The 15,535-nt window shown below is 42.1% G+C and overlaps 1 protein-coding gene across 1 annotated transcript in view; it reads left to right on the forward strand.

The window, feature by feature from the left end:
• LOC118396540 (protein kinase C-binding protein NELL2-like) overlaps nt 1-15,535 on the forward strand; it is a 97,160-nt gene that overhangs the window by 12,679 nt on the left and 68,946 nt on the right. Inside the window, exons 3-10 of the mRNA XM_052465635.1 lie at nt 1,107-1,257; nt 4,621-4,794; nt 5,757-5,853; nt 8,278-8,350; nt 8,442-8,524; nt 8,832-8,960; nt 11,989-12,091; nt 14,186-14,277. Coding sequence (XP_052321595.1) covers nt 1,107-1,257; nt 4,621-4,794; nt 5,757-5,853; nt 8,278-8,350; nt 8,442-8,524; nt 8,832-8,960; nt 11,989-12,091; nt 14,186-14,277 — 902 coding nt within the window. The remainder of the gene's footprint in view (nt 1-1,106; nt 1,258-4,620; nt 4,795-5,756; nt 5,854-8,277; nt 8,351-8,441; nt 8,525-8,831; nt 8,961-11,988; nt 12,092-14,185; nt 14,278-15,535) is intronic.

Raw genomic sequence — 15,535 nt, forward strand, 5'->3', positions numbered from 1 at the left:
ATTTCTGGCATAATGTGTATTAATGACAGGGAGACCGGTGTTACTCTGTCACTGAAACTTTACATAAAGACAGTAGGATGCAGGAAAATTAAACAAGCCACAAACAATTCACAATGCCTCAGTTGTTGGTACAGACAGGCAAAAGAAACAATCCACTCTTGAAATTACAGCAGAACACAGCTGGCTATTTCAGCTCCTCAAAACCTCTGATCAATCTCCGACAGGCAGCTTCAGAGCTCCACCTTCGGGTTTCAGCTTTATCTGCCAGCCGAGACAAATCGATAGAAAGACATGGAAGTGAAGAAGAAGAAGAACGCAGCGGCTCTGTGTTATATATGTATATACATATACATATATATACACAGATACATACATACACACATACATATATACAGTATGTATATGTGCCCACCACACAGAGCCCCTGCGTTCTTCTTCTTCACTTCCATGTCTTACAATATAAGTGAATAATAATAAGAAGAAGAACGCAGCGGTTCTGTGTTATATATATATACATATTTGTATTGGCTGGCAGATAAAGCTGCAATCCAAAGGTGCAGCTCCGAAGCTGTAAAGTTTCAGTGACAGAGTAACACTGGTCTCCCTGTCATTAATACACATTATGCCAGAAATAATAGACATATCTGAGATAGCATTACAGTTGAGCTATCATGAACATTCTTTGCTCAGATGTAGGATCTTAATCTGGTCACCCTGTTGTTGCAGGAAATGTCCTGCACAGCAGGAAATGCAAAGTTTGTAATTTCCACTTTCAGAATTGATTTGCCCTAACGAAACATGTATCAACCCCTTCAAAAATGTCCATTAATTTTAATCCACACAATAATTCACATTTCCGGTTGCTGCAGAATAATTTTCCTGCTGTGGGAGAAACTGGTCAAATTAAGTTCCTGCATCTGTATGTAACATGCAATGAGGTAATAATATCAAGGATAACCAATCTGCAACAATGATAGATAACCTCTAATGAATGGAAACACATGGAAATGAAATGCGTAAATTAATAATGCTAATGTATTTGAATTCTCAAGTGCTGCTACAATATTGTCTTTTTAATGATCAAACTGCCACTTGTTCTTTCCCAGGTTCGTCCAGGGAGGTGAAGGCCCCTGAGGATGTGTCTGCGCGGATTCTCCAGAAGTTGAGGGGCCGGACTGAGTTCACCGTGCTGGTCACCCTGAAACAGGAGCATCTCAACTCTGGGGTCATCCTCTCCATCCACCACTCTGAACAGAGGTACGGCCAGATTCCTTACAATACTTACTGAATACAATGCTGGAGTCCTCACAATACACACCGAACCCAACGTCAGAGATCTCACAAAGCACACTAATCAGAGTATGAATGGCTCACCTTTGCAGTGAAGTCTTCTTAGAATATGGGAGTGTCATTTGTGTGTAGAATGTGTTGAGGGTACATACAGTATGCTTGTGTTTTTGTGTAACTGATGCACACACACACACACACACACACACACACACACACACACACACACACACACACACACACACATATTCATTTGTTTAAGTGTATGTACATTTTAAAGTGTTTTGTCTTTAATGTATTTTCCGTTATGTGTCAGACCCCAGTAAGACTAGCTGTCGCTACTGGCGTCGGCTAATGGGGGTCCTAATAAATAAATTAAAAATGAAATAATACTGATTTGATACCTGCAGCACTAACAGACCTGTAATGGGTGTGTGTTGGTGGCAGTGAAGTCAGGCGTAGGAGAACGAACTTGGTAAAAACAGAGTTGTTTAATAAATACTGAAAACCAAAATGTACAAAATAACAAAAGTGGGTACAAAACCCGTCAAAAACACCAACATAATACATGCACATCACATACAAGCAAACAATCTCCGACAAGGACATGAGGGGAAACAGACGGTTAAATACACAACATGTAATTGATGGGATTGGAACCAGGTGTGATGGAAGACAAGACAAAACCAATGGGAAATGAAAAATGGATCAGTGATGGCTAGAAGGCTGGTGACTTCGACCACCGAACACCGCCCGAACAAGGAGAGGGACCGACTTCGGCGGAAATCGTGACAAGACCAGACTTAGCAAATGACCGTGTACGGCACGATCACATTTTATTCCTAGTGCAGCACTAAAGCAAACACGGGCCCATTGTGGTTGTGAACAGAAAGGTGATGAGCCTCCCTCCCCTTCCCAGTTAGTTAGCATGCTGGTCTGTTTTCCATTAGCTAGCTGTGCAGCCAGCAGATCAGACTGGTAATCAGAATGCCACATAATGTGTTGATTGAACTGTGTACATTAAAGTCAGCGCAAAGTAAAGACCTCACTGCAATGTTAATGACTTTCCCCAGCTCTGATAAGCCCAGCCAGGCTGTGTGTTCACTGCACGCTACAGGCTCGCTTCACTGTTTCACTTGGTTTAGAAATGGTTTGCTGAGTGATCCCGGCAGGCAGAGTTACTGGATTTGTGCAGCTGGTATATTGTGCATGGCTGGGGCAGAATAACTCATTATATCGGTTTGTAGATAAATCAACTCCAGTTCCTCTTCAGTACAGTTCCTCTTCTAACTGGTTGTTTTTCTTTTGAATAATACTTTGAAGCGTGTAGCTCCAAAGAAATCTCTGTCTTTAAAGCCAGAGCTGATGACTCTTTATTGGCAACTCGGGCAGCTCTTTCCATTAGTGTCACTTCATATAGGGAATCTCTATGGACTGGATAGATGGAAGGCAGGGGTTTCCTGAAATACCAATGTACCCCTGTCCCCATGAGTTTACTCCTCTCACTCACATCACATGGTTGTACTAGTGTTTGGTGTTGTGGCTCACTGAAGCTCTCATTAACAGCCATCGAGTAGCATTAAGCTTGCACATATTCCTGGGATTGAATCTTGAAAGGGTTATCAGACCTAGAGAGACCATGATTCTTTGAAACAGGGTGAGGCAGTTATATTTCACCATGGGGTGTGAGGTGAGAGATCTACTTTACTGAAAGGATTCTGGGAATGAAGAGGAACTGTTCAGCTGTCTGTAGAACTATGGGTGTGGTCAGTCCTCTATTGTACTGCCTTTTACCTCTGTTAGAGATGTTGAATTGGGTAGAAAGGGATGCGTGTGTGTGTGTGTGTGTGTGTGTGTGTGTGTGTGTGTGTGTGTGTGTGTGTGTGTGTGTGTGTGTGTGTGTGTGTGTGTGTGTGTGTGTGTGTGTGTGTGTGTGTGTGTGTGTGTGTGTGTGTGTGTGTGTGTGTGTGTGTGTGTGTGTATATGTGTGTGCGAATAGCAATTCCCCTCTCCATATTCCATCTGCTCATTATTCCTGGTTCCGCACGAGACAAACTCAAAGTTCCAGTCAAAAGTTTGGACACACATACTCATTCAAGGGTTTTTCTTTATTTTTGCTATATTCAACAATCACAAATATGGAATCATGTAATAACCAAAAAAGTGTTAAACAAATATGTTTTAGATCATTATCCCGTTGAGAAACAAATTATAGTCCCACTAAGCGCAAAAATAGTTTGGATGGCGTATTGCTGCAGAATGCTGTGGTAGCCATGCTGGTTAAGTGTGCCTTGAATTCTAAATAACACAGAAAATGTCACCAGCAAATCACCCCCACACCATCACACCTTCTCCTCCGGTGGGAACCACACATGTGGAGATAATCCGTTCACCTACTCTGCATCTCACAAAGACACAGCGGTTGGAACCAAAAATCTCAAATTTGGACTCATCAGACCAAAGGACAGATTTCCACCTCTCTAATGTCTATTGGTCGTGTTTCTTGGCACAAGTAAGTCTATTTTTCTTATTGGTGTCCTTTAGTAGTGGTTTCTTTGCAGCAATTCGACCATGAAGGCCTGATTCATACAGTTTCTTCTGAACAGTTAATTTTGAGATGTGTCTATTACTTGTACTCTGTGAACCATTTATTTGGGTTGCAATCTGGGGTGTAGTTAACTCTAATGAACTTATCCTCTAGAGCAGAGGTCATTCTGGGTCTTCCTGTGGCGGTCCTCATGAGAGCCAGTTTCATCATAGCACTTGTTGAGTTTTGCGACTTGCACTTTTTACGAAATTTTCCGGATTGACTGACCTTCATGTCTTAATTAAAGTAATGATGGACTGTCATTTCTCTTTGCTTATTTGAGTTGTTCTTGCCATAATATGGACTTGGTCTTTTACCAAATAGGGCTGTCTTCTGTATACCACCTCTACCTTGTCAACACAGCTGATTGGCTCAAACGCATTAAGGAGGAAAGAAAATTAACTTTTAACAAGGAACACCTTTTAATTGAAATGCATTCCAGGTGACTACCTCATGAAGCTGGTTGAGAGAATGCTAAGAGTGTGAAAAGCTGTCATCAAGGCAAAGGGTGGCTACTTTGAAGATTCTCAAATATTCGTTTAACACTTTTTAACACTTTTTTGGTTACTACATGATTCCATATGTGTTATTTCATAGTTTTGACGTCTTCACTGTTATTCTACAGTATAAAAAATAGTAAAAGTAAAGAAAGAGCCTTGAATGAATAGGTGTGTCCAAACCTTTTGACTGGTACTGTATGTCTAAATAAATTCCTTTCTCCATATTCTGTCCCCTTGTCCATTCAGGTTCCTGGAGTTGGAGAGCAGTGGGCAACGCAGTGAGGTGCGTCTCCACTACCGCACCAAGGGTCAGCAGGCCCACACTGAGGTGTTTCCCTACAGCCTGGCAGACGGACAGTGGCACAAGGTCTCTGTGGCAGTCAGCGCCTCCCACATCATATTGCACGTTGACTGCAACAGGTACGCTTCATAAACAGTGCCATAATAATGAAACTAAGGTTTAATTTATTCCAGTATCAGTATCAGTGTTCATTCATTGTCCATTTAGGATTTTTACTTTACCTTCTATAACAATATTTTAATGTTTGATTTGTTTGCAATAAATAATTCCTTAATGACTCAAAACAATTTTGGAAAACATCCGTTTTTATTGTTGTAAAACAACTGCTAAGTTGAGAACTGCTAGCTAACTTTCCAGCACAAGTCAACAACTTCGGGAGGGCAAGCTTGCAAAATAGATCCAGAGAAATCTGACTACCCCTAGTGGCGAAAGTAAAAAGTGCAACCCGAGTCAGTCAAAGAGGAGAAGCATTCTTCTCATGAAGGAAACGTTTGTTTGATGAAATAGAGCCACACTAAGACAAAAGAAATGTGACACAATGTGTAAATGATAACAAATTAGTGCACGATATTAAGACATTTATGAAAATTCTGGAATCGAATTCTGAAATTGAACGAGAGGCTACAAAATAGGATTTTGATTCCTATGCAACGTTCTACTAATAGGAATACTTCACTGTTAGTTTTGTCCTTTTATTATTTTTGTTTGAACAGTAATGTCAGCATGGAGAAAGGCCAATAAAACCACTTAGAATGTATTTGTTGCCATGCACTACCCATAAAGCATATTTAGAACTTGTATTATTCAGAAACATAAAATATGGTCAAAAATGAGAAAAAATCTGTGATATGATATTTTGGCCATATCGCCCAGCCCCGAGGCTAAGTAAGATGACAGAACAGGGTGTTTTTAGTGTTAGGGGCATTATTACTATTCCGTTTATTCAAATATTATTGTTTTAGTGGTAGGAGTAAGAGAAGGTGTGGTGTAGTTGGCAATTATGTTTAATGATTAGCGGTAATCATTTTTTTGCTGACCCTCTGTGTTGTTTTGACCTGTTTCTGTCTTTCTGTCTTTGTAGGATCTATGAGAGGGTGGTGGAGATCCCGTTCATGGACATACCTGATGACGCAACTTTCTGGCTGGGACAGAGGAACAGCGCCCATGGCTTCTTCAAGGTAAATATGACATGTTTTGTAAAGCTGAAAACTCTTCACGGTGGCCTGTGTTTGACGGTGCGTCATAAACGGTGATGATGCTGCTTGATAAATTATTCAAATCATTGAGGAGAAAATGAAACGCGTTGGCTCATGGACCTTGTTTTCCCACAATCCACGTACTCCACACCCACTTCCCATCCTTGGCTGTTTAACCATTGACTTTATTTATCTGGGAATCTGGGAATTGAATTGGTCACATTTCTCAAGTTTGCCAATGTAAATGTTACATTCTTTCTCTCCCCTCCCTCATATTAAGAATGAATTGACATGTTTGTCCCATATATTGTGTGTCCCCCTTGTTTACTGCTGCTGTGCATAGCCGGCGTAATTATCCCAGAAACACTGAAACACTGATTTGCTAGAAATCTGTAAAGGCCTTTGGAATGGACTGTGCTCACTAAACATGCCCCATTGTTATATCAGACTAGAAGATGTATCGCCCCTCACACAGGTTTAATCCCCCCAGGAACACCTTCCCACAGGGATAAGTTAGAGTATATTGTCCTCTCATCTGCTTTTAACGACACTGGTGGTGCTTTGTGTCTGCCGTCGGGACAAACTGATCACCAGAATGTGTGTCTGTGCGTGTGTGTGTGTGTCTGTGCGTGTGTGTGTGTGTCTGTGCGTGTGTGTGTGTCTGTGCGTGTGTGTGTGTGTCTGTGCGTGTGTGTGTGTGTCTGTGTCTGTGTCTGTGCACATATTGCATTCGTGTGTGTAGGTACGACTGCCTCTTTGTGTATCGGTCTGTATGTGTGTGTGTGTGTGTCGCTTCTGGCTGTTGCATTTCCCTCAGCGTTAATTGGCAGATGAAAGAAGACTTGGAGGTCACCCACTAGTCTTGTCGTGTGCCCACCACACCTTTCCCTCCCTGATTAGTCCTGGGAAAGGAAAGCCACATCCCTTCTAACGAACCCCCCTTAATACCTAGGATAGGGTAAGTAAGGGTAGGTAATCCTTCTCCCCCCAACAAGATTTAGATGCAAGTGGCTGTTCCACTGGTTGTCATAAGGTGTATGCACCAATTTGTAAGTCGCTCTGGATAAGAGCGTCTGCTAAATGACTTAAATGTAAATGTAATGTAAAATTAACATATCAGACACTCTCTCTTTGTCTCTGTTTGTATAGGGGTTTAGAGGAACCCCAAAAAAAGTTGCTTCCATAACAGTCTAGTGGCAGACACTTTTATCACAGAAATGGATGATGCCCATTCAGCAGTTCAATATTATACATCCTTCATACACTGAGTATACCAAACATCAGGAACACCTCCTTAAGATGACTCACAATTGACGACTAATTAAGTTGCACTTAGATCCTAATCTTTCATTACCAGACACTTTGAATGGTTTACCCCTGTAGGCTACGTCTGGGAAGCAGCTCGTTTTGACAGTAATCATCCGCTCAATAACATTTAACACGTCATGCATACATTCATCAGTGATACGTACATGCGTTATCTTCCCTCGTCTGGCGGTTTTTCAGCCTTCCACTGAGTCAGAGTCTAAATTACCGGGAGATGGAAACATGTTTAACGAAACATGACTCAGGCCTGCTTCCATCTGACCTGACGTTGCCATGAGGAATCAGCGAATTGGGTTCTTTCGATTTGAATGTATGGCCAGTAAATTGAAGTAGCAAGACAATTTAAAAAAACAATTTCTCATAAGTTGCGCGGCTCCAAAAAATCCACTCAAGGAATGGAAGGGGCCAGGTTTCCATGGTTACTGAGTGTCTGGATGTGCTGCTCGGCCACAGGACGAAAGGCTATCAAATTAAGAGACCTATGAATCAAATTGAAACTGTATCTCATAGTTATGCTTATCAAAGGGAATCAGGAGAAAACAGAAATCGCTATTACATTCATGACTCCCGTATCATTGGTTCACTTTGCATCCAATTTCAGTCCAATTATCTCACCACACAGACTGTACCAGTCCAGAGAACACATAACTCAGAATAAACTTGTCAGACTGCCTCCCCGATATTGAAACACACATTTCAAGTAACATTCACTAAATATTTCATACATTTGTTTTCTGATAACGGTATTTATTGAGGTTGTGCAAGATTTGAAGATGATAAATTGCGTGTGTGTGTGTGTGTGTGTGTGTGTGTGTGTGTGTGTGTGTGTGCGTGTGTGCCACAGTAAATGAACAATAAACTAGACCATGTTTCATCTCTGTTATCTCTCCTCAACCTATTGCGCATTAGTTTCCTTAGCTTCTCTTTATATAACACCATCCACTGCATTGATGATGGCTATCCTCTCATTTCAGGTGCTATCTGTGATCAAGTAGGACACATTTAGTCTGAAGAGACAGTATGCTCTGTGCTGGCTGTAACTAAGTCTGGGTTTTTTTCTGTGTGCGTGTGTGTCTGCAGGGTGTAATGCAGGATGTTCAGATACTAGTCCTGCCTCAGGGATTCATCTCTCAGTGCCCAGATCTCAACCGGAGTGAGTCCACACCTATTGTATTGTAATGTTATTCACCTGTAACATTAAGGCATGTCTACACATGTTGGATCTGTGGTCGGTTCTTTTCTAGCATGCCCAACCTGCAATGACTTCCACGGACTGGTGCAGAAGATCATGGAACTGCAAGATATCTTAGCCAAGACATCCAGCAAGGTACTGGGATGTATCCTGGTTATACACCTTTGTTGTCAAGGGTAATAGCTTGAGCTATTCGTTTCTGCTTCAACATTCCTTCACCATCAAAGATGCAACCATACTGGCTATGGTCTACCTTCTTATATGAATCTACTTTGATAATGTTATACTGTGAAGATCTCCTTTAGTGCATGGTCGACTGTAGCAGGGCTTGAAGTAGGACTTGTTTCATGTGTATAGAGATGGATGATATGCACCGATCTGAGGCTCACTCCCCCCTCTCCCTCCCCCTTCCTCCCTTTGTATCTGGGCTTGGCGTGGCCAGCTGTCCAGGGCAGAGGAGAAGATGAATGGTCTGGATGGATGCTATTGTGAGAGGACCTGCAGTGTCAAGGGGGTCGTCTACAGAGAGGACGAGTCCTGGACAGATGGCTGCAGGAACTGCACTTGCACGGTGGGCTATGTGTGTGTGTGTGTGTGTGTGTGTGTGTGTGTGTGTGTGTGTGTGTGTGTGTGTGTGTGTGTGTGTGTGTGTGTGTGTGTGTGTGTGTGTGTGTGTGTGTGTGTGTGTGTGTGTTTCAATGGCCCCATTGTAGACCCTGCCTTTGTTTTGGGCTTCAGTTCATCAAGTGTTGGTGGGGAGGCGGGGCCATACCCCATTGTTGATGGCTTATGTTCTCATTACTGCATTGGATTGAAAAGAGTGTTGCCCTAGATTCCTAAATAAAACAGGACAGAAAACAAGAAGGATAGAAAATGTACGCAGTAACTTGGATTATACAGATAGAGCTGCAGGACTGACATGCTGGACATACCCTCTCTAGGGTCTACTTTCCTTTTCACCAAGCAAGAATGATTATAAAATGAATTTATGAGCATTACTATATACCACATCAACAGACATATATCACCCCCTGTCATTCTACCAGCTATAAGACACCAATTCCTCTCTATGCCACTGAACTAGGGATGGGGGTTTGGAATCATTTCACCATTCGAGTAATATCACTTTTTGTCAGATATCCAGATATTTTAGAAAGTATATATTTTTTAAGTTTTTTAACTTGAGCACTGCTGCGCAAGGGAGAGAGGTTGGCAAGGGAGAGAGGTTGGCGCTCTATTCCTGCAGCTGTGGAGGGGCTGTGTGTGTGGGAGCGAGGAGAGGAAGGGAGAGAGAGAGAGAGAGAGACGCAGTAGCCGACTCGGCTACAGCCAAGACGAACTAACTTGTAGCAGCCACAATGTTATTTATCATCCCATATTACAGTGCCTGTTTTAGCTGGAGTAGACGAGAGAAGCCAGCCAGCTAGCTAAGTTAGCCAGCTATAGCTAGCTAGGCTAATTGAGGCCAAATGCTGCCCTTTCACCCCAACCCCATTCAGATAAAACAACAGCCTTGCTATTGCTTGCTCATTGGAGCCTACCCCTCATTTCACAAACCTCTAATTCCGAAATGTTATTCCATCTTGCATTGCATTAGTGAACTCTCTCTCCACTTGCTACACATGGAGCCACTTTGACTGACCAACATAAACAACAATCAACACACGTGAAGGCTACCTGTGGGCTACCAGTCTTTTTATGGGGGACACATCATAAAAACTACATTGAAAAGTTTTTTGTTTTATTAAATTAATAATTTGATATGTAATGTTATATCCTTGTATGTAACAATGTCACATGGATATTTTTTATTTACGTTAAAGATCCAATGCAGCTGTTTTTATCTCAATATAAAATAATTTCTGGGTAGCAATTAAGTACCTTAATGTGATTATTTATTTCTCACACAATTTTTCTAGGACTGTCTGGGAGTGGTCTGAGTTATGAGGGAAAACTGAAAACTAGCTGTTATTGGCAGAGATTGTTTAGAACTCTTTATTATTGTTCTATCAACTCATTTACCGCCTGGTGATGTCATTAGGCAGGCCAAAACTTCATCCCACCAACAGCTTGTTCACAATTTCACAGTATTATTCCCTCATCAGTGTGTAAATATATCTAAAACTCAGGGAAATCATGTTTTTTGACTGCACTGGGCCTTTAAAATAGGCATAAATTAATACAATATTCAGTTTTCGAATACTGACATCCGTTCGGATATTCGAAAAATAACTGTGAATATCCCTACAATGAACTCCTCAAATGAGTGGATCTGCGCCAGCTGATGAGATCCCGTATTGCTTAGTACATTATATTGGTATAATGTGAGTATCATTTTTTATTCAACTAGGCAAGTCCATTAAGAACAAATTCTTATTTACAATGATGGCCTATTGTGCACCACCCTATGGAACTCCCAATCCCAGCCAGATGTGATGTAGCTTGGATTCAAACCAGCTACTGTAGTGACACCTCTTGCACTGAGATGCAGTGTCTTAGACCGCTGTGCCACTCAGGAACACTGTGAATGTACATATCTTTCATCTAATTACTCTCCACAGATTATCATTATCAACAGCGATTTGTTTCACCCACTCGTTCAATGAATCGTCGGTGCTCATAGACTTGTCGCGTCCTCGATGAAGACTGCAATTACGCCATTAGATAGACATGTTCGTTACGTTACGTGTGGCAATTAGCCGCAACCTTTCAAATTAAAAGGTCACAGCATTAAGATGGTATCAAATATAGTTGATGAGTCAGTCCGTGTTTCTTTAACTAGAGTTCAGTTCTCAGGGAGGAATGTGGGTGAGTTACAGAGGTAGAAGCACCTCGTACTTATTCAATTCTTAAGACTGAATATCTTATAGAGACTCTAGGGGAAGAAGGCCGGGGCATCATTTCATCTTAACCTAGGTTATGGCAAACATTTTTTTAACGCTCATTTACTGCATTTCTACACAATTTAAAAGCTCTAAAATGCCATTTGGAGAGCCGCAAAAACAAGCAAAATGGACTCCATCCATTATCACCGTGTACAGTAGCTGTAGCTCTATTCACCTCAGTCAATAGGGGACTGAACATTCTACAAACAGCTGCCTGCTTATGCACTAGCTCAGCACCGGGATTACAACTTTAGTTTAGTTTCATGTCTAGTCAAACAGCAGTTCCCTTAGCCAAAGCCTTCTACTACAGCCATCTTTACCTCTGCAATGAGTTGAGAAAAAGTCCTGCTGGTCCCTGCAGCTGTGTCGATGTGCTTTCCCACAGAGAGGAAGATGTGAAGCGAAAGGTTTCATTCTCGCCCAAATCTGTCCAAAATAAGCCCAATGCATTTCTATGGGCTTATTTTGGTCCTAAGCTTGTCGCCTTGCCTTCCCGCCTTTGGGACAACGACTTCCATTGTTAGGGCGGAGACATGAGCATCTCGTCATTATATGCAGATCTCTGCTCTCCATAAAGCGAGCCGGACATTACAAACAGCTTCCCTTCCTCTCCCAGGCATCCGCAACTCCCAATTGAGGTCAGTGGAAGAAGGTTCTGTTTAATACTGTTGCCTGTCAGTTTCAGTGACTTCCTGTCATTTCTCTCTCCCACAGAATGGCACAGTGCAGTGTGAGACCATCTCCTGCCCATCCCCTCAGTGCCCAGCGGGCACCACGCCTGCCTACGTGAAGGGCGCCTGCTGCATGGAGTGCCAACGTGAGTGAAATGTCTTAACACACACACATACACATGCACAGATGGACGTACACACAGATGGACGTGCAAACACAGATGGACAAACACACACACTCATGGACACGGACACGGACACATGCGCATGCACACACAAACACACTCCATAAAGGCTGCCTGACAACTGACCACGGCTCTGCATTGCTAAACTGCTCCCTGAGATGCTCCGTCCTTTTGCATATACATGGACCAATTATTTAACAGCCAGCTTATCAACACAGGTGGCTACATTGACACAAACGGGAAACAGGTTCCGCAGGATGTGAGATGAACTAGTTCCTGTTTACACTAGACAGGATGATGTGACTGTATGAGGCGGGGGAGCTCATCATGGACTTTCAAATCGAATTTAAAATTAAAATAAAAACCTATTTGAAGTTGAGGAAAAACAACATGAAAAACATGTTTATCTGGAGAAAGAAAAGGGATGAGATGGATGCAGGATGCCGTTGGAGTAGCCTTGTGTCTGGCTGAACAGACCATGAAACATTAAGATAAATGTCTGTCTGTTTTATTTGATCAATAACCGCTTAGCCCGTGGATGTGTTCTTTTCAGATAAATAATTCTGTTTCATCACGTATCTACACACAAAGGTTTTTTCTAGCAGACCACTTATATTTCCTCAATTTCTGTTTTCAACATAGAGATGGATTTGAGAGAATATTAGCTCCATAGTGAGTAATGTGTTTACCTTTCAAAAGCAATAGAAGCAGTATAGTTCCTGAGATGACATTCCTCTTAAACATGCATGCTGTACGTCACAACATTCCAAGGTTCTCTCAACATTGTGTTTGGTCTCAATAAGCTTCTTGTTATTACTAAGAAGAGCTAGTTCCACTGTATAACGTGTGGCAGACTATATATTTGTAGAGGCCTGGGTTACACAGTACATCTTTTCAAGTGTAAATTGAATTCAATTAAAACTCACTGCCATACTCTCACACACACACACACGCGCACACGCACACGCACACGCACGCGCACACGCACACACACACACACACACACACACACACACACACACACACACACACACACACACACACACACACACACACACACACACACACACACACACACACACACACACACACACACACACACACACATAAACACGCGCAAGCTGATCCATGGGAATCAGACTCAGTCAAACTATTCATACCACATTCGGTTTGACTCTTTATCAAAGGGAATCCATTAGCTTAGCTCGCTAATCATGCTGTGTTGGCATAAACACTCCCTCTCCCTACCCAACTCTGCACTGCGTTGTGACAGGCGCAGGGGGTTGAAAGGCCTTTAAGCATCCTAATCTGACATCAACACACTGGTATAAATCCTCCTTAACTCTGCCACCTCTGTGTCTCTGTGTACAGCACTGAGGTAGACAAAGACAGGGCTCATTAAGCTTGCTTTGGTGTTAGAGACTCAAAGGAAGACTCCCTCTCCAAATGCAAACCTTATCTGTTCACCTACTGTACATTACCTCCTCACGGAGCGGGAGGCAGGGACCTAGGTTCTGGTTCGGATGACTTGTCAAGCACAATGTTTATTAATAGCTTTTTCAAAACTTCATCAATGCTTTTCCTGGTAATCAATTTAGTTCGTTTTACTGGTTCTTGTGCCGATATAATAATTCACAGTTTGATTGACTGGTGAAATGGCTTGGGGGTTAGGGTTTGGCCTATATACGTTTTCTCTAGCAATTCTGATAATCAGGTAGCCTATCCACTCAAACCTCCACATCAAACTGACATATTTAATAGGATTTTCTGCCCAAGTAAGATCATCGCCTTTCCCCCAGTCATACTGTGTCACGTTGAAGTCCAATGCTCCCACTCTGTTTTCAGATAGGGACAGACATGAAAATCTTTCTTATGTGGCTTCACCGCAGTAGGTTGCCACAGACTGCCACAGTATAGTGAATATCACCTTTTTTTGTGCGCTGCCGGTTGTGTGTGTGTGTGTGTGTGTGTGTGTGTGTGTGTGTGTGTGTGTGTGTGTGTGTGTGTGTGTGTGTGTGTGTGTGTGTGTGTGTATGTGTGTGCGTCTATTTCCAGTGGTATGCCTGTTCAAAAAAGAAGAGTTGGTGGAGGGAGATCAGAAAGCGGTACGCGACAACTCCGGCAGATGCCAGCTGTCCGAGTGCAGGGTGAGTACACAGCCCTTATGAAAGCTATTGGTGTTTTCCTACCTACATCACTACTTGGTTTAAACAAACTCCCACAACTGCCACGAAAAGACAATCATTCAAGCAACCAGGCACTTACAGTGTATTAATTTTCATCACAAGGTGTAGGACAGCCTCGTTAAATAGTGATTCCAGACTAGAGTTGCTCTCATCAGGCCAGAGGCTAAATCAAGCCTGAATGAGAGACTGCAGTCGGCCGTCAACATCAGCTAAATTTATTGATCTGTTTTTTCCTATGCGCTCTATGGGGAAAGTAAATGGGCAGAACTGAGTAATTGAGTTTCCAGGAGGGGCCCAAACCGTCACAGCATGACAATCACTGTTTCGATCAATCGTCATCAAATATAGCTCCTATATTCCTGTATGACCATATAGATTGTGCAGTGTGAGACTGATGGCTGTATGGTGAGATCAGACACCTGGCCCATTGGCAGCCCTTGCTTTCTGACTGCAACTGCTGGTCTTATATAGACACAGGCACTGACATAGCTACAGACACGTATAGACACATAGGCACAGACGGACACGGAAGCAGTCCCAGACATAGGCTGCAGATCAAAGGGCTGTGTAATGGGGACAGTGTGAGACATCCTGGTCCTACAGTCTCAAGCAGGATGGCCGTCTGGGTAAGCAAGCCTAAGTATGTTAAATTGAGTGATAATTGTTTTTCTTTCATTTTTCTTACCAAGCTAAATTATCATTGGCACATCATTTTGCTTTTATATTAACCTGACAATGACCTAATACAAGTAATATATCTTATTTCAACATATTCTTCTAGATATTTTACCTAATAAGATGTTTAAGGTTAAATAACATGATTGAGGTAAAATATCTTTAAAAATATCTGGGGAAAAAATGAATTACCTGTCTTCATTTGGCTTATGTTGATCTAAAAAAAGCCTTATCTGCCAATGACGTTAGATCATTTAGCTAAAAAAAATACTTTAAGTGAATTATCACTCAATTTAAGATATTTAGTCTAGTCTTGATTAGATGTAACATTTTGCAGTGTGCTGCTGGTTTTGGGAGTTTTTGTTGTTGTTTGGGGGGTGACAAACATAGGGACACAACTATTTGATTTATCTTTATAGTGGCTGACCTCGCCCTGTGTGCAACGTAGCTAATCATAGATGTGTTCTGAGTTGGTTCGTTTGATTGGTATTTCTCTGGCTGAGTGTTTCTCGGTTGTGTGTTAATGATGTTATTAAGGATCATG

This window comes from Oncorhynchus keta, chromosome 17 (genome assembly GCF_023373465.1).
Source record: "Oncorhynchus keta strain PuntledgeMale-10-30-2019 chromosome 17, Oket_V2, whole genome shotgun sequence".
In the NCBI taxonomy this organism is placed as follows: Eukaryota; Metazoa; Chordata; class Actinopteri; order Salmoniformes; family Salmonidae; genus Oncorhynchus; species Oncorhynchus keta.